This window comes from Phocoena phocoena, chromosome 2, assembly GCF_963924675.1.
Source record: "Phocoena phocoena chromosome 2, mPhoPho1.1, whole genome shotgun sequence".
In the NCBI taxonomy this organism is placed as follows: domain Eukaryota; kingdom Metazoa; phylum Chordata; class Mammalia; order Artiodactyla; family Phocoenidae; genus Phocoena; species Phocoena phocoena.
In genome coordinates this window covers 37,734,878-37,754,541 of record NC_089220.1, presented here as the reverse complement: position 1 = coordinate 37,754,541, position 19,664 = coordinate 37,734,878, and the positions used below count along the sequence as shown (strand labels likewise).

Below are 19,664 nucleotides of genomic sequence, written 5' to 3'. Positions count from 1 at the left end.
GCAAAGAAAAACATAAACAAGATTGAAAGACAACCCTCAGAATGGGAGAAAATATTTGCAAATGAAGCAACTGACAAAGGATTAATCTCCAAAATTTACAAGCAGCTCAGGCAGCTCAATATGAAAAAGCAAACAACCCAATCCAAAAATGGGCAGAAGACCTAAATAGACATTTCTCCAAAGAAGATATACGGATTGCCAACAAACACATGAAACGATGTTAACATCACTAATCATTAGAGAAATGCAAATCAAAACTACAATGAGGTATCACCTCACACCAGTCAGAATGGCCATCATCAAGAAACATATAAACAATAAATGCTGGAGAGGGTGTGGAGAAAAGGGAACCCTCTTGCACTGTTGGTGGGAATATAAATTGATACAGCCACTATGGAGAAGAGTATGGAGGTTCCTTAAAAAACTAAAAATATAACTACCATACAACCCAGCAATCCCACTACTGGGCATATATCCTGAGAAAACCATAATTCAAAAAGGGTCATGTACCAAAATGTTCATTGCAGCTCTATTTACAATAGCCCAGAGATGGAAACAACCTAAGTGTCCATCATCGGATGAATGGATAAAGAAGATGTGGCACATATATACAATGGAATATTATTCATCTATAAAAAGAAACGAAATTGAGCTATTTGTAATGAGGTGGATAGACCTAGAGTCTGTCATACAGAGTGAAGTAAGTCAGAAAGAGAAAGACAAATACCGTATGCTAACACATATATATGGAATTTAAGGGGAAAAAAATGTCATGAAGAACCTAGGGGTAAGACAGGAATAAAGACACAGACCTACCACAGAATGGACTTGAGGATATGGGGATGGGAAAGGGTAAGCTGTGACAAAGCGAGAGAGAGGCATGGACATATATACACTACCAAATGTAAGGTAGATAGCTAGTGGGAAGCAGCCGCATAGCACAGGGAGATCAGCTCGGTGCTTTGTGACTGCCTGGAGGGGTGAGATAGGGAGAGTGGGAGGGAGGGAGACGCAAGAGGGAAGAGATATGGAACATGTGTATATGTATGGCTGATTCGCTTTGTTATGGAGCAGAAACTAACACACCATTGTAAAGCAATTATACTCCAATAAGGATTTTTTTTTAAATGGCCAAGAAATAAAACTCTAAGTGTAAAAAAAAAACCAAAAAAACATCATGTACCACGATGTTCATTGCAGCTCTATTTACAATAGCCAGGACATGGAAGCAACCTAAATGTCCATTGACAGATGAATGGATAAAGAATATGTGGCACCTATATACAATGGAATATTACTCAACTATAAAAAGAAATGAAATTGAGTTATTTGTAGTGAGGCGGATGGACCTAGAGTCTGTCATACAGAGTGAAGTAAGTCAGAAAGAGAAAAATAAATACTGTATGCTAACACATATATATGGAATCTAAAAGAAAAAAAAATGGTTCTGAAGAACCTAGGGGCAGGATAGGAATAAAGACCCAGATGTAGAGAATGGACTTGAGGACATGGGGAGGGGGAAGGGTAAGCTGTGATGAAGTGAAAGCATGGCATGGACTTATATATACTACTAAATGTAAAATAGATAGCTAGTGGGAAACAGCTGCATAGCTCAGGGAAATCAGCTCGGTGCTTTGTGACCACCTACATGGGTGGGATAGGGAGGGTGGGAGGGAGACACAAGAGGGAGGAGATATAGGGATGTATGTATATGTATAGCTGATTCACTTTGTTACACAGCAGAAACTAATACAACATTGTAAAGCAATTAAACTACAATCAAGATGTTAAAAAATAAATTAAAATTTTAAAAAGAAGAAAGATTTATATCATGTAATGTAAACTTATAAAATGAAGATAAAACACATTTCTGAGGCATAAAATTTTTAGTAAAGCTTTGTTGTTCATTGCTTAAGACAATATTCTAGATAGTGCTCTAGAGGCCAGAGTAAGGATTGACTATAGCTTGTCCTCTACAAAGGGCATCTCCCAGATTTATATCTTTATTGCCCTAAGCACAGACCAGAGTTTTTATCACTTAACGTATATTTTACTAAACATTACAGGGGACCATGCTTTGTTCACCCCACCCATACCCCACCTTGTGTACAAGAGCCCTTTAAAGATTGAAAAGTGTACACATACACACACACACACACACACACACACACACGCTTAAGCCTATTATCTTATTCAAATTCCATTGTTGCTGCAGAAGTTCTGAAGGAAATCATACCTACCTTCGAACAAAGAAAGAAAGAGCACAAGGATTACCACTTCTTTTGTACCTACAAATGGCTACTAATTTTTTAGCTAGGGTATCAGTGATTCCGTCCCAGAATAAGAACCTGATGTCATTGTGCAGGTACCATCACTAAGGGACCACTTCCTCTGAGAAGGACAACCTTCTGCCCCCTAAAGCTCTGACTCTGGTCCTGTCAGTCGGCTGTTCCTTCACGCTTGAGGCTGCAGGAAAACACTTGGGTCCCAAGATATCCTTAAATTGGGTACAGCTTTTAAAGTGGGACAGCTTTTACATCTGGGAGCAGCTTGGCTACCCAAAGTGGCTAGCATTCTTGGAAGAATTTAGTCAAATCCAAAAACAAAGTCTTACCAAAAATGATTTTCATTATTGCAAATGTACCGTTTACTTCTTGGTCATAACCACCAGTGCAAGGTGCCAAAAAGTGCTTCTTACCCCAGGGACTGCACGTCCGTCCTCCTGGAGCCCTGCACCTCCACCCATTCACTCCCTTCCCCAGGCTGCAAAATAAAGCCTATTTTTTCTTCTTCATAAGAAACTAATAGGACAGGAAAACTGCCATCAACAATCGATCTCTCTTTAAGAATCCATTTACTTATCATTTTTAAATGTTTGATTCCCAGTCCCTTTATTGCAACAGTAAAACAAAATCCCAGTCCAAGAAATCAGAAAGCCCTCTACTGAATTAAGCACACTGAAATAATCAAGTGCCGAAGAAGAGAAGCCCCCTGATCAGAGCCCACTTACTTCTACTCCACTGACCTGCAACTTGCAGCGTAGAGACAGGCATGGGGGAAATTATGGTACATTAGCTCCTTTTGGTTTGTCCAGAAGGTGGCTCAGATTTTGTTCATGCTGAAATTTGGCACCAGTTTCAACTGGACTTTCTCATTAACTAGTGCTTATGTTTCAATGGGGAGATTTTCAGCATTAGCTTCCTAAGCTTTACCTAACAGGAGCCAAAAGCTGAGCAAAATCTTCCTCTTAAAAAGACAACATATTTTTAAATGCCGGATGTCTTAATTCCACTCAGTAAAATTGGTCCCCCCAAATATGCCAAGAGGATAATGGAAGATGGAGGCTCAGAACAGCCTAGAAGCTTAGATCACCTTCCTTTGAGGATGCACCTCTCCATATCTTGATAATCTCTGCATGAGCAACAGAGACCAAGAAAGTGTGATCTGTTCATGCATTTCCTGTGGAAAGAAGTTGGAAACTCAGAGGATTAAATTTCTATTTTAAGTGCATAATTCTGCATGTGTACTTCAGAGAGATAATGACTAATAATAATTCATCAATATCCTTTATTGTGTATATAGAGAGTTTAAGTGAATAAATGCTCTTTCAAGTGATTTTAAGTTGTATAATATTATTTGTGACTCAGGGATATTTATATTTATCCCTTGCTGGTAATCATATCTTCAGCATCACCAAAAAAAAAAAAAATTACCATTCTCGTCTTGGTAATATTGATATTCTTTGTTGAAGCAAAATGTTTTTTCTCTTTTGGGGAAGGTTGTGTGTGTGTGTGTGTGTGTGTGTGTGTGTGTGTGTATTTGATTGATTGTTTGTTTGTTTGGGAGAGGTTGTATTTGGGGTTTGAATGACTTTCCAGAAGCCCCAATGGCCCACACTCAAGGTCAAAGCATATAATTGATCTTGTGTATCAGGAAGCTTTTTTTTTAAAACTCAATTATTCAATATGCTAAAGAAAGACAGCCAGAGGAACTTAGAGCCAAAAATAAAGCCAAAGAGCTTAGGAACTGTTTGCTCTTCTCCTGCTAATGAGGACCTAGAGACTCGGATAGTCCCTCTAAATTCCTAAATATTGGAACAAGTCTCTGTTTACACTATTGGTTACAGTGCTGTGCACCTGCTCCTCTTTTTCTCATCCTTTCCCTATTTCTTCTTCCTGTTGTTAGACATCACCTCCTCAGAGGTCTTTAGCACTCCCTTCAGATACTCCAGGATCACAACAACCAACCACTGAGCCTTTTAGAGCTCCCTGTACACAATTCCCAGCAACCCTGTTCATTAAAACAAAATGAGATCAGGCTTCCCTGGTGGCGCAGTGGTTGAGAGTCCGCCTGCCGATGCAGGGGACACGGGTTCGTGCCCCGGTCCGGGAGGATCCCACATGCCGCGGAGCGGCTGGGCCCGTGGGCCATGGCCGCTGAGCCTGAGCGTCCGGAGCCTGTGCTCCGCAACGGGAGAGGCCACAATGGTGAGGGGCCCGTTTACCGCAAAAAAAAAAAAAAAAAAAAAAAATGAGATCATTGTAAAAGAGTTGCCAGAAGATTCATCTTGCCAATAAGGACCGAATTCTTCTAATGCAGCAAACTGTTTCTCTAGTAGAAATTTTCAACAGAAAATAAAATTCTCAGAATTTGCTAAAGAATCCTTTTAAAGTTACTTCTTAATAATTTGCTTTAATATTTTGAAGAAAACAAAACCCAAAGAAGGATAAGGTCCATATTATTTTTAAGATAATGTCTCCTGGCTTGGAGCACAACTACCGAGCCTGTGCTCTAGCGCCCACGAGCCACAACTACTGAAGCCTGCACGCTCTAGGGCCTGTGCTCCGCAACAAGTGAAGCCACCACAATGAGAAGCACGCGCACCACAACGAAGAGTAGCCTCCGCTCGCCACAACTAGAGAAAGCCTGTGCATAGCAGTGAAGACCCAATGCAGCCAAAACTAAATAAAATAAATAAATTTATTTTTTAAAAAAAGAAAAAATGTCTCCTGAATGAAAAAAACAATCAGTCCTCTTGGAAAACCTGATGAAATGCAATTTGTTCTCATCAATGCGACATTATTTTCGATTAGATATACAGTTTATTTACTATCTGAAAAATGCTTTTTAGTATACTTAAAACCTAATTAATTTGAACAGTTCTTTGAGTCACTTCAGCAGAATTTGGCGCTTTTCTGGTGGCTCATTCATTTCCTAATCAGTGGAAGAAGGAAAGCATGAATTCAATCAGTGGAACTAATAGGCCCAGAGGTAGAATGAGCAGTGAGCACTTACATTCTCCATTGAAAAACGCTCTTACGAAAAAAAAGCTAGGAAATCCTCCTTCTCTTTACCTTTTGTTAATTGCAAAATAAACACATTTCCAAGAGTAAGGAGTTGCTGAGAGTTGGTTTTATCTAGAGCTCCCCCAATAGGCACTGGACCACCATCCCTCTGCCAGTGTCCACATTGCCTGGGAGATGAGTTGAGGGCATACAGCCTTCATCTCCGCAGCAGTCTCTTTGAATTTCCCTTTGAGGCTCTGCTCCTTTTCTCCCTCAGTCTCTCCTGTTATAAGCTTTGGTTTGAGCTGTAGCAAAGCACTATCTTGCTAGAGGTTATAAAGGAAACCAGAGAAAAATTACAATCTCCATAAAACAACCCGAGCTTGCACTGAGTTTCCTCCAGAAGAGACTGCACACATGCTTATCATGGTGAGAGACTGTCCAACGTCAGTAAACTCAAAGACTTCTCCAGGCAGGAACAACTTGGAAGGAACACTCCAAAAAGCCATCATGCTCCAATGGAAAGAATTTAGTTCTGGCTCAGAGAAACCTGGCATGTGCTGCCAATCAGCTGTCTGATCTTGGGCAGGTTACTTGACCTCTCTGAGCTTTGGTTTCATCGTCTGTAAAATGGTGACGGTAAAATGGCAATTACAATGCCTGTGAGCATGGTTGACACAGAATTACAAAGAATTAATATAAAGGGTCCTGCTTATAGTAAGAAATCCATAAATGGTAGCAATATTTATATCTTACTTCCCAAACACAGTGCCTTGCACAAAACTATAATTCATAAATATTCGTGGAAGTGAGGGAGGGAGAAAAAAGAGAATGGCAGAGGAGAAGACTGGAAGAGGGAAGAGAGAGATCTGAAAAAGATTCAAGTTTATCAGTGACAGACATTTCCCCCTTTTCATTAATAATGTTTCTGATTGTAATAAATACTTACTGTAGAAGTTGTCTTAGCCAGCACCACAGATCCTGCAGATTACAGCCCTCCGGTTGCTTTTGCAGCTTTTCTGCCTGTTACGGCAACTACGTTCACCTTGCCTCTGACAGCTACATGGTACCACCAGGTCTCTGCTATTCCAGACCCCTCTCACCTCTGCTGATACCAGGAAGCCCGGTCCATGGCAGTTCCTCCTACCATCAACCCAGTCGACAAAGGACAGCCACTATTGAGCTTTTCTGTGATGCAGAAGTCCTTCACCTGTGCATTCCTCATGGCTTTAGAGAGGGGAATATCCAATGAACTCTCCAGGTGAAGATAACAAGCCCCCTTCTCTGAGCCTTTAGTCGTCAAATACTCTGCCAGGACAGTCTGGCGTCTTCTCTTCGTTCATGTAAGCCACCATTTCCTCCAAGCTTTAGGGAGCCATCCCAACAGCAAACTGGAACGAGATCCAGCTTCCCTTATGAAGATGCTAAATCCTGAGTCATGAGAGAATGCCCCAATAAACTCTTCTTATCTGGGCTTATATTCTGCCACCCTCCCCCTCATCCCATCTGACACCCTTAAGATCCGTTCCCAAGCGCATTCCCCGGATCCATGTCTGCATTAGTCAAGTCCTGAGTTTCCTTCAATGGAAAATCTCATTCCTCCCGCCACAGGGAAAGTCATTCCCCAGCCGGGTCATCCTGAGACTTGACCCTAACTATCCATGTAGAATAAATGAGGGGTTGCAGATGGTATTTGAGGAGGGCAAGTTATCATCGTGTAAAGCAGCCTCCTCAGATGGGGCCTCAGCCTGGTCTCCAGGCACTGGAGGCTGGCCTCCTCTAGGAAGAAGGGGCCGGCCCCTTCAGCAAGGGAACCTCAAGCTCAATCTAGGGGTTGTCCCCATTGCAGGTCTCTGTGTCCCGCTCCCTCCCTATGAGGACGTTAAGTATAGGAGACTGCCAGGGTGATGGATTCAGCCTTTTTGATGATTCACCTGCTCTTCCAATTAGGTCTGAGGCCTGAATTTCTGCACAGTCTGCCCTCCAGCTTCAGGAGAAGAGACTCTTCAAGCGAGGCTTTCATTTGAAGCCTCATTGCCCTTTCACTCAGGGCAATCAAAGCCCTGAGTGCTTTGATTGCACTCAACAACCAATTAATCCAGTCCTGATAATTACCATTGTTCCCACATCTCTCAAATGTTGTCAATATTGTATTAGTCAGCACATACCTTTCCACGTGTATCCCATCCCAATTCATCACAGAGGAGTCTTACTGAGTAACCGTGATGCTGCAGGATTTATGGCTCTCGTGGCCAACACGACTGCCTATGGTATTCCTGCTAAGCTTCCCATAAGATACCTGTGGGTGATTTTATCCATTGGCCCCCTTAGATCCACTCTTCTCCTACCTGCTTCCCAGGCTGCCAACGTTTATGAGCTGAACCAATGGGCTCCCTTACTCTCTGCCTTCCCATTTGCTTCGGCAGAAGATCAGGGCGTGGGAGCCGAGTGAGGCTGAAGTATTTGCTCACTTCCCTCCTTCCCAGGCCTCACACTGGTAATGGCTGCATCCTCCTACGAAAAGCCACAGCCCCTGTCAGGCATTCCTCTCCTACAGTTGTCTTTGGGGCCTGATCATCACTTCTTCCTGGTCCTTCGGCCTAGGTTACCCATTGCTTCAAACAAGTGTTTAGGAGTGTTTCACCACCCCCTTGTGGGTTTCCTTAACTCTGTCTTCACATTTGTAAATAGTCTCTTCATTGAATTCTCCTCAATATGCAACCACAGTATATCATTTGTTTCCCACCAGGAACCTTAAGGATGCTACAGTCATCTTTTCTCAAATTCTGGCAAGCCCATCCTGCTTCTGCTTTTTTCCCTAAATTTCTTTAAGAAGCAGCTTTTTCTCCCAGAAACTCCTGAGGGAAGTTCTTAGGGGTGGGTTGAAAACACCTGAGTGGTGCCATCCAGTATTACCCTTAATCCCCATTCTCCACCCCAGCAGAGACCCCAAGGCACTCAAGTACTTTTCATGTTAGAGCGGCTCTCTTGCCTGCCAACAGATCTGCACTGAAGGTTGGGATGGATTTTGCTCTTGTCCTTTGTTCCTGGTCGTCCACCTCAGCATCCCAGTCCTGGACCATCAATCCTAACATTTGCTTTACTGTTTTCATGGGGACTCATTGATTCCTCATTCAAGGAGGACCCCTGGTTCCTAGTGACGAAATGCCAGGGATGTGAATACAGATTGAGCCACCTTTGGGACTCATGGTACCCAGTCATCTGTCGGTGTCCCTTACTAAATATGACATCCTAAATTAATGTGCAAGTAAAAATAACCTCGCAGTTCATTTTAAGTGTGTTTGTTGTTATTCCAAGGGTCTTAAAGATGAAAAAGACTTTTTTGAAAGTTTTCATGAATTCAAAAGACAGAGGACATGGTTTATTGGCATTAATACAGATTTTCCTGGCATAATGTGAAAAAGCAACAAGGTTCATTTCAACCCCAAAAATGTCAGAATTAAAGACACCCGTGTAACATTAGAGTTTTTTTTTTTTTTTTTTTAAAGTCACAGAGAATCAGCTGCTGTAAGATTTTAGCGAGGGCAAGAGCTAGACAATCACAGACTTTTTCCTCTGAGTCAGCAGTACACTTTTACCCCTACAAACATGTAAAACTTTTGAGTTTAAAAAATTACAATTTAAATTTAAAATATGCCCAGTTGGAAAGAATAATTGTGATTGATGATTTGGGGCATGGCTTTGGGAGAGCATCACATGAATCTAAAAACATGAGTTTAGTTTCGTGAGGTTTTTTTTTTTTTAAGTGTATATGATAGCTCTGATTTCATTTTTTTTTCTGAGTTTTTTTATTCACAAAGGGGTCTCTTTATAAGGATCTTAAAGGGACCTTGGGAATTTTGCTTGGGAAAAGAATCACCCAAATCCAGACACCTTTCAGTTTGAGCCTCTATCGTCCTCCCTTTTTTAATCTGAGCAGTCTCTATTTCTTGTGTCGGTAATTGCTCAGTTAAAAGGAAAAGAAAGTATTTTCTCTAAGGGAGCTTGCAACTGGATTTTCTTGGAGGCCATGAGGACTAGAACATTGGTTTTATTAATTTCTGGCGCTTCAATCATAAATCCAGTTGGAGACCCGTCATTACATAAGACATGAGAATTTAACGTCTTTCTAGGCCCGTTTCCCAATTATGCCCAATGCATTTAAAACATTGGCTTATTAAAAATCCAAATTGGAGGAGGGTTGTGATATATGAATTATGTTCTGAGATTCAAGGTAAAGAAAAATTAATTTGCAGTGTGTGGACCAGAGAAATTATTTTAGCGAAGGCACAAATGTCGTTTTGCATTTTTAGCATAAGTGTGCTGCCTCGGCCTTGCGCCCGAGGGTGGGTCAGGGAGACAGGTAACCTCCTCCACAAGTAGGGTCGAAATTAAACAGTCCTTGAGTGCAGGGGGTATAGCTGCTTGTGCTGCCCGTGCAGATGGGTCCGTGAGGCCGCAGGCCGCCAGCTGTGTTCTGAGGGTCGCCTAGCTTCAGATGGTCTCACACTCCGTGGTGGCAGTGGAGCAGGCCCCACAGTCACAGCGGACAGCCACGGGGTAGGTGTAGAAGGGGTCGACTCCCGGGGCACAGTTGGGCAGCTTGACCGTCACCTGTTTGGTCTCGTTGTAAGTACAGACTCGATGATGGGCTTCAATGTAGGGGGGTTCCAGAATGGGCTTCTGTCCCCACAGGTAGAAAACAGAAAACCCATTAGAACATAGCATCGTGCTTCATTTTCTTGACCATTTATCACTCTCAGAGACTAGCTTGTTATTCGTTTCTTTACTTGTTAATATGTTTCCTCCCAGTAGAAAGCAAATTCCTGAAAGCAGGAAGGTGGTTTTGTTCACTCACATATCCCGAACTGCCAGAAGAGCCCGTGGCACAGAGTAGGTACTAAATAAATACTTAGCAAATGAATAGTCTTGATCATTGCAAAAGCCTTCTAACTGGTCCCCTCACTTCTTCTTTTACCCCCTATAGTCTATTTATGACAGGGCAGCCCCAAGAGATCCTTTTAAAATGTAAGATCCTATCTCCCCTCTGCTCAAAGCCTCTATGATTTCCTATCTCATTGGGAGCAAAAGTCAAAGATCTTACAATCACCCTCAAGACCCTACATCATCTTCCCTGCACCTTCACCTCTGACATGTCCCCAGTGACCCCATCTTGCTGGCTTCCTCACTCTGCTCGAGCCGCAATAGTCTCCTGCTTTTTCCCCAAACCCACCAGGAACAGTGCCACCCCAGGACCTTTGCCCTTGCTAGTCCCTCTTCTCCCTTGTGATTCACTCCTTCTTCAAACTCAGGTTTTTGTTCAAACGTCACCCTCCCAGGAAAGCCTTTCCTGACCATCCTATTTAAAGTTGCCAAGTTTCCCCTCCCACGCTGCCACTTCCTCTCCCTCTTCCTGCTTTATTTTTCTCCATAGCACTTGTCAACACCCTGTGACATATTATGTGTTTTATTTAGTTGTGTTGTATTTTTCCCACTCTAGAAAGAAAACTGCATTAAGACAAGGATTTTTGCCCGTTTTACTCACTGCTGTGCCTCTACTCCCTAGAGATACCTGGCACCCTGGAGGTTCTCAACAACTATTCGTTGAATCAGTGAAAGAAAACAGAGCAAGGCAGGTTCCTGAGCGCCCTGTGCGCTGGTTCTGATAACCGAGGGATTCCCTTCCTTCCTTCACCTTTTAGAAATCGTGCCTCCAAAGTTCATTTTGATAAACAGAGCATACAGATCAGGAAACCAGCACAAAGTAGTAGTTAAAATCTCAAACCCTGCAGTCAGAGCCACTGAGCTTGAATCCCTGTTCTGCCACTTGCTGGAGACCTTGGAAAATCCACTTAACTTCTTGAAGCCTCAGATTCCTCAACTGTAAAACAAAATACCTACCTCCCAGCCTTGTTGTGGAGATAAGGTAAGATGGTGTATGTAATACCTGCCGAGCACCAAGTAAGTGTTCAGTAAATGTAATCTATTGTTCTTATCAGAGCAATTATAAGAGTAAGGAAGTATTCAATAATAATAAGAATAACAACGAACAAGCTTTCAGAGGACAACAGCTACACTTGTCCTGGGCAAATGAAATATGTTTAATGGAGGCCCAGGATGAAGTTCTTACATGCATCTCATGGAAATAATGGCTTTGCCTCTGTCAAGGACCATGTAGAAGAGTTGAACTCAATATGCACTTCTTCCTCCTATTTCTCAGGTAACATTTTACCCTTTCTCAGTTCGCTTCATGTCCTCTTACCCTCAGTAATCTGGAATCCCAGGCAGCATTGCCAGATAAAATACAGGATGCCCAGTAAAATTTGAATATCAAATAAACAACTATTTTTTTTAGTATAAGTCTGTCCCAAATATTGCATGGGACAGACTTATATCAAAAAGAAAATAACAGTTGTTTATGTGACATTCAAATTTAAGTGGCCTCCTGGCTTGGTTTGGTTGGGCTTTTTGCTAACTCTGGTAACCCTAAACCCAGACCAGGAACAAAGGCTATTTTCAGCAATAGTTCCACCTTCAAAGTAAATCCAGCCACTTTGTTGTCATGAACACCCTTATTTTCAGACAGGCTTCCCAGTTAAATTACCAAAAATAAGTGCTTTGTATCTCAGAAACTTTCAGATTGTGGGGAAACTAAATCTCATTCTTTTATTTATTTTCTAGATGTAACCTCCCTTTTCAGAGCACAGTAAAGGCATAAATAAAAGCTTGCTGACATTAAGGAGAATCTCGCTCTTTCACAGTCTCAGTGCTTCCATTTCTCCAGTGAGAGCAGAGTCCCTAACCTCCTGCGGGTGACCATTACCCAATTAAAGCCATTCACTGATTTATAAGGGCAAGAGAAGATGGGGTGAATTAAGGGGAAATGGTAACTTGAGATTTTGGCCCACAGAGAGCTCCCAATAGCCTGACACAGCTGTGAGCAGGGAAGGCACTGCCAGACCACGCCCTGAATACAAGAAAGTTTCCCGCATAAGTCTGATGTCGTGTGACAGCCACAGTATCTGCAACAACCGAATTTTCATCTCACTGTTAGGTCTCAAGCCCCCAAATGATAGAAAGAAATGAAGCGAACTTGGTGGGGTCATTTCATTTAAGTTAGAGGTTTCACCACCATAATCCAATTCCAATCCTGGGGCCATAATTTTATCCAAGTGACAGCAGGTTGCTCTCTGAGTCCCTGAATAGAAGGATGCTTTTCCTAATGGCAGTGTCTCCTCATGGCGCTTGTGGGCTTCTAAGTTGGCTCAGTTAGGCGAGAGGATGCGTGACTCCAGGAGGGGATCCATCCCTTATAGTTCAACATTTATCGAATGCCTTGTTTGTACATGTCATTTGACAAGAGCTGTGAAAGGCACAAGAATGAACCTCTACCCTCGAAAAACTGAAAACCTACTGTGGGAAGTGGGGAGGAAGTAAGACAAAAAGTAGACGATGGACATGGGCTGAGCAGAGAGTCAGAAAAGGCTTAGAGGTGTGGGCACTGAAGACAGGCACCGAGGAATAAACACGAGCAGGAATATGAGAAAAGGACCAAAAGTATGATTTCATGAGGAGCTTTGAATAAAACCTTTAAAATCCAGTCTCTTTACAGACGTAGAGAATGGACTTGAGGACACGGGGAGGGGGAAGGGTAAGCTGGGATGAAGTGAGAGAGTGGCATGGACATATATACACTCCCAAATGAAAAATAGGTAGCTAGTGGGAAGCAGCCACATAGCACAGGGAGATCAGCTCTGTGCTTTGTGACCACCGAGAGGGGTGGGATAGGGAGGGTGGGAGGGACACGCAAGAGGGAGGGGATATGGGGGTATACATATGCATATAGCTGATTCACTTTGTTATACAACAGAAACTAACACACCATTGTAAAACAACTATACTCCAATAAAGATGTTTAAAAAAAACAAAGAGCGTTTCCCTGGTGGCGCAGTGGTTGAGAGTCCGCCTGCCGATGCAGGGGACACGGGTTCGTGCCCCGGTCCGGGAGGATCCCACATGCCACGGAGCGGCTGGGCCCGTGAGCCATGGCCGCTGAGCCTGCGCGTCCGGAGCCTGTGCTCCGCAATGGGAGAGGCCGCAACAGTGAGAGGCCCACGTACCACAAAAAAAGACAAAAATCCAATCTCTTAGGCAGAACTAAGAATATGTGTAGTCACTGGGGAAATAGGCAGACGCCATATTGCTGAGGACCTTAAAAGTTGATTATTGAATTTGCAGTACTTGGTGGTCATTAACAGTTTTTGGAGTCAGGGTGACAAAATCAGATCTAGTGCTTCATTAGGAGCCAACTCCAGCCCTAGTGGGAAGAGGCAGCAGTCACCATATGGTGCGATCTGATGGGATGCTGAAAGGCCCTGTTTCTCCTCACACCTCAAACATCTCCCCCTCTCAGCCCAGTAGGGTTCTAATTTTGAGATTTTTATCCCATTTTAAATGTATTGTCTCTTAAAAAGCTGGATATAATAGTATATGAAGGGTCTTAACGGATCTGTCAGTGATAATCCCTGAGGGGCCCCAGGAATTACTCTAGGAGGTGGGAAGAGAGTACGGCTGTGGATGAGGCACTGAAGGAGGGGCTGAGGACCCACCCTTGCCTGCTATTTCGCTTAGGGCCTCTCTCGGTAACTGGCTGGCTTTTTCACTGGTGGAGGAATACAGGGAAGAGTTTCGGTTACAAGCTTGCACCAAGAATTTACTCCGAACTTTCCACTGACCCCCTACATGACTGCAGTCAGCCACCAGTTGAATTCTTCCATGTCATCTATAAAATGGGTAGAAAGATAGCACATCTTGACCTCCCAGAGATGATTCCCCAATAGACAACCCTGTGTCGATCAAATTATTAATTTTATCAATGCTTTGTTAGATGGGCAGTATCTTGTTTTTTTCAGATTATTTTTGGAGGATACCATGTAGCTGTTTTGTGTTTGTTTGTTTGATCCACAGGAAAATTTAGATACCCCAGCTCTAACTCATTTGATTAAAAAGTGAATACTTAAGAACCAGGCCAAGGGGCTGACCCTGAAGGCATTGCCACCTAGGCCTGTCTTGGGACTCACCTCCCAGGTTTCACAGCGGCCCCAGCAGGCATCCGTGGTGATCCGAAGGCCCTTGCAGCCGGGCTTCTTGGCCAGGAAAGTAAACTCTCTCACCGCACAGCCCACAAACGTGTGCAGGTTCCCGCCGGAGGTGCTGAGGACACAGCCGCAGCCAGCCAGGAGGAGGAGGGCCGCAGGGCCAAGGAAGAGGTATGCCAGCCTCATACTGTTCCCCGAGAGGGAGAGGAAAGAGAGTTTATTAACAGATCCAGCTGCCTCCATGGGACTGCCATCAATGTGCTGGTCGCTATCAAAGGGACATCGCTCTTAGCATTTCAGGAGAAATGAGCCAAGAAATTGTAAGTGCCCACAAACTCCAACACAAATGCCCAGAGTTTCCTCCAAGTGGCTCCAATACGGATTCCACGGACCCACTGAGTTCACTAGACATCCAACCCTCCGAGGGCACCCTCAGGCTTTTCCTTATAGCATTCCAAATGCTGGACTTGACTTGTGGGTGAAAGAAGTTTGTCCCAATCGTCTCTTCAAAATGAACACAGAATATGAGTAACACCAAAAGTAATGCATATCCTAACATAATACAGGGATATACACAAATTCTTATTCAGATCAGGGTATTTGGAATTATGTTACATGCTTTGCTCACAATTATATTTCCAACATCATGGATGGGGAATGGAGGGCAGAGGTAAATAAACAATAATTGTATGCCCCATATGTATTGCTACTAACCCAACCCACCACAAAACTTGGATATGCAGATGTGGATCCTCACACCTGACTTGGTGGCCATTCATAAGAATGTGTCCTACTTGCTACAAATTCCCTCTGGACTAACCTCCACTCTAATAGGCACCTCGTAGTGAGTGAATTTAAAGCCAAATGATGGAAAGCATCACGGGTATTTAAAACATAACCCCTGTCAACTACCAATCTACTGTCTATCCTCTCTGGGTCTTGGTAATTTCCTGTGCTTTTTCAGGAGCCAGAATCACTCCTTTCATGCTTGGCCCACCAGACGGAACATACCTGGATGTTGAAATGAGGGTGGACACTACACTTATAGAACACCCCCAGTTCATTATGACTTAAAACTGGCTGCAAAGTTATTTATTCCCAAACTGATCTCCCAGTTCCTACTTCTGATCTGTCACCTTAGCAAGGCTATCTGGACTTACCCTCAAGTAGAAAGAAGTTACAAGTATGGAGAAGCACTTACCTGATTTTACTGGAGCTTCCTCTTCTTTAAAGCTGAAACTTGCACCCAAGGCTTTGGAAAGTCACAATGAGCGATACAAGTTTGCTCTGGGTAAATGCCTCTACCCTCTGTTACTGGGCTGCTTGATTGCTCAAATATATAGGAAAGGTCTCGTCAATCAAAACAAAAGGGAGGCAGAGCCTTACAGGAACCACTAAACACATCAAAGCCTTGGGATATAAAGCCATTCTCTATTTTCCAAAAGTGATTAACTTAAAGGGTGTTGTTTTGTTTCTTAACATCGCCTACTGAAACAGAAAGTTACCTTGGTGGGTGACATAATCCTAGGGAAACAGTCAAAGGTAGTTCACCTGGCTCTGGGAGACCAAGTGCACTGGGGCAAGATGGATTAGATTTTCCTTCGCGGTAACCACAACTTTCCTTTGAAACAGGAGGCAGTCACCAGCAGCTCAAGGCAAACTCTTTTTCCTTTAACTCACAACACATTTCAATATATTGAAAGATAACAAAACAATAATTTGTCCTGGAGAGAACATGGGATCGCTAACTGAAAGGATGGAAATCACAATGAGAAGAAACATTTGAATGTCTTAAAATGAGTTAAGGATTAGATCATATTAATAACACTTTAAAATGAATCACACAGGAAAAAAATATTAAGATGTTCAACATGACTATCTTCCAGCATGGTACTTAAAAATGACTTTTTTTCTAAGTAGCTTTCAGCATTTTTCACATTTTCTACTTGGGGCAGGCTTTTGTAATAGAAAGTCAATGAATATTGATACTTTAAAAATTAAAATAAACCAATAAGTATCCATTTGTGCTGCATGTAAGGATACTCAATGCTGTTGTAATGGAACTGTTTCATTTGATTTCAGGTTCTTAAAAGTCTAAACTAAGAATGAAATGGTATTCCTTATGAGTGTGAGATACAGTTTATATTCCAGTCTGCAACTGTAGCATGTAAATGGATGAAAAACACTTCATTGTTCATGGCATTATTCGGGGTGCTCTAAAAAATAAATGAAGCAAACATTCTTGCCTTTAGAAGTTTACATATCATAGCTAATAATGACATAGCCCAAGCCATTTAAGATGCACATTAAATAAATAAATGATACAAAATAAAGAAGTTAAAACATTTCTATTTTCTGCAAAGAAAGGTGTTCTTTAAATAAACATGCTACTCATTAAGGGTTTGATTTTTCTTTCAAAACATATAATAACCCTTAGTGAATCTATCACTATACCATCAATACACCCATCTCTAGGGTCAGATTATTATATATATTTTATAGAAATTGAACTAGGCTTGGAATAAAGGACTTTCTTCAGCCCTTCAGCCTGTGAGTAGCATAACCAGACCTGGGGTACTATAGGGACAGACTGCTTACCTGGCGTGAGAGTCCTAACTTGCTGGGCCAAGAGCTAGCCAATCAGCGGTGAGCTGTCGTCCTGACCTGAGGCTGTTCAACCCTTTTAGATGAGACCTGAAACTTTTATACCTGTGTCTGCAATGTCACAAGATAAAGAAAGACAACAAAGGGAGGCCAAGAGTACCATTCTTTCACAATCCCCAACTTCCTTATAATGCGGAGCTGTGGCATCCTGACTACTTCCCATCAGCATTAACTTCATAAGGATGACAACTTACAGTCACTGAGCATCTACTATGTACCAGACTCCATGGTATCTGCTGTGCTCTGACATATGTTGTCTCTAAATCTTATAACAATTCTGTAAATCAAAGATTAATATCTCCTTTTTTCCATTGGGAGAAATGGAGGCTCAGTTATTTTCTAAGCTACCTGCCTTCAAAGCCTTTGACAGCACTGAGGATGGCAAATAGGTTTGTTTCATCCCCGTAATCAACTGCAATTGAAGGTGCCGCCTGGAACACTGTGTTAAAAAGGGAAGGGAGCCCTTGGGGCTTCCCTGGTGGCGCAGCGGTTGAGAGTCAGCCTGCCGACGCAGGGGACGCGGGTTCGTGCCCCAGTCCGGGAGGCTCCCACATGCCGCGGAGCAGCTGGGCCCGTGAGCCATGGCTGCTGAGCCTGCGCGTCTGGAGCCTGTGCTCTGCAACAGGAAAGGCCACAGCAGTGAGAGGCCCGTGTACCGCAAAAAAGAAAGGCCCTTGAATCCACTCCCAGTGAAGAAGGCTGTGGCCCACCAACACCATCATGAGTGTAGGAAAGGGGAATGGTATACGGATGCCACCTTTTTGCAATCCGTTCACTGTGCCATGCCGCCTGCCTCTCTAGAGGCAGTGAGAGGTTGCTGTATGATTTCTAAGGCTACTTAAGGCCCTGATACCTGCAGGATATCTCAGGATCTCTATCTGCCACCTTCCCTTCCATTTAGCCTGTATCTGCCACCTTCCCTTCCATTCCTGTTGATGTTCCCACCACTAAAGTCCCTCTCTTGTTGTAGCAAAGATGTGCTCAATGTCTCCAAGCACAGGCTCTAGGGAATCTTCTCTCATCTTGTTCCATTATCTTCACACGGATTCATTGTTACCTTGAAGGATGAGTCACAAGATACAAGTTCACTAGGGGTAAGGAGAGGGGAGAAGGGGCGTAGGAGAGCAATCATCTTGAGGTCTAGGGGAGCGTGAAAACAGAGGAATGAGCTGAGTGTCAGTGCCTTGAAACGTTGTGGCCTGGTCCAGGGTGGGCAGCCCTAGACAGGGAGGACTAGGGAGTGCACAATCTGTGCAGGAGATGGAGATGTTGCAAGAGCCTGGTAGCTCCCTTCCCTGGCCTAGCCATACTGATTCTCAGTGGCACAACTTCTTTTGTGACTGCCTTGGGCAAGTTACTTCTCTCAGCCTCAGTTTCCTCTTCTGCAACGTGATGGGGTTGGACCCTATGACTCATAAGGTCCTTCCTAGCACCAGAATTTAAAGGTTTGCAAAACTATTTATGAAGATAACAAGCTGAGGGCAAGTCAGATGGAGAATCCAAAGGTTCAGATTATCTTAAAGTCATCTAGATTTGTGTTTGTCTGACTCTGACACCTGCCAGCTTGTGATCTTGGAGTCTCATAACACACTGAGTTTGTTTTCTACAAAACTGAAAATGCCTCCTTCGTAGGGTTCATGTGAGCCTCCTACAAAATAATGTCTATAAATTTCTTATCTCAGTGCTTGATATCTGACAAGCAGGCAATAAATGTTTTACTTTTTTCCCCATGATCATTGTGTGTACTTCTAAGAAAGAAAAATCTGCCAATAAAAAATTATGCCCATTAATTATTAGGCATATCCTGATTTCAAAGGTATTAAATGTGAAAAAAAAATACGAGTCTGAAAATAGAGGAAGCAAAGTCTTTGGAGGCTAGGAGACCTTCTCAGCATTCTGAAACCAGGAGACATGGGTAGGTACCAACCATGCTTCCCCACAGCCTGTGATGTTTTGAGCTGACACTAAAATTGACACTTTTTTAAGTAGGAAAAAAGGTCTGACATATTAGATTTAATTTTTAAGGTCCAAATCTCACACTTCGTGGATGCAAACTTTACCACAGTACCAAGTTTTAATATACTAATAAATCGTCATGAATACTCCCAAACAATTTCAGTTCTGCCCAAGGATGGAGTCAAACTAACTGAGCCAACCTCTGTCCCACAGGTACTAAGTGAGGGCCCACAAGAACTCTGCTGTCTGCTGCATCACTTACAATGATCTCTTAAGAGTTGAGAAAAGACATGCGTGCTCTGATACATTTCTCCACGTTGTCCTCTCAGAATTCACAATGCTCTGTCCAAGGACCAAATTAATTAGCATGATGCCTCCTGTAGATGAATGAAAAAGCCACAAATGAAGCTATGTGTTTCAAGGAAGTAATAGAATTAATGATTTTCTGCAAACAGATACAAGAAAGGTCAGCCTTGGATTTTACAAAGTTGAATTTTGCTTTTAATATCCCTTATTCAGTTGGGAAAAAAACTCTGGGATTACAAACGAAGATGAATGGTGAAGTCCTGAAAGAAACTAATTTTATTGAAAAGTCATTTCTTCCTTTGGAAGCACTGGGCATTTGTGGGACAGCTCTTCATTTTATTGATTTAAAGGGATA

The 19,664-nt window shown here is 42.9% G+C and overlaps 1 protein-coding gene across 1 annotated transcript; it reads right to left on the bottom strand.

The window, feature by feature from the left end:
• Nucleotides 1-9,779: 9,779 nt before the first annotated feature.
• GPHB5 (glycoprotein hormone subunit beta 5) lies at nt 9,780-14,569 on the bottom strand. The gene is made up of 2 exons (XM_065872814.1): nt 14,366-14,569; nt 9,780-9,968 (listed from the first exon to the last, which is right to left on the bottom strand). The coding sequence occupies exons 1-2, from the start codon at nt 14,567-14,569 to the stop codon at nt 9,780-9,782; spliced, it is 393 nt and encodes a 130-aa protein (XP_065728886.1).
• Nucleotides 14,570-19,664: the final 5,095 nt, after the last annotated feature.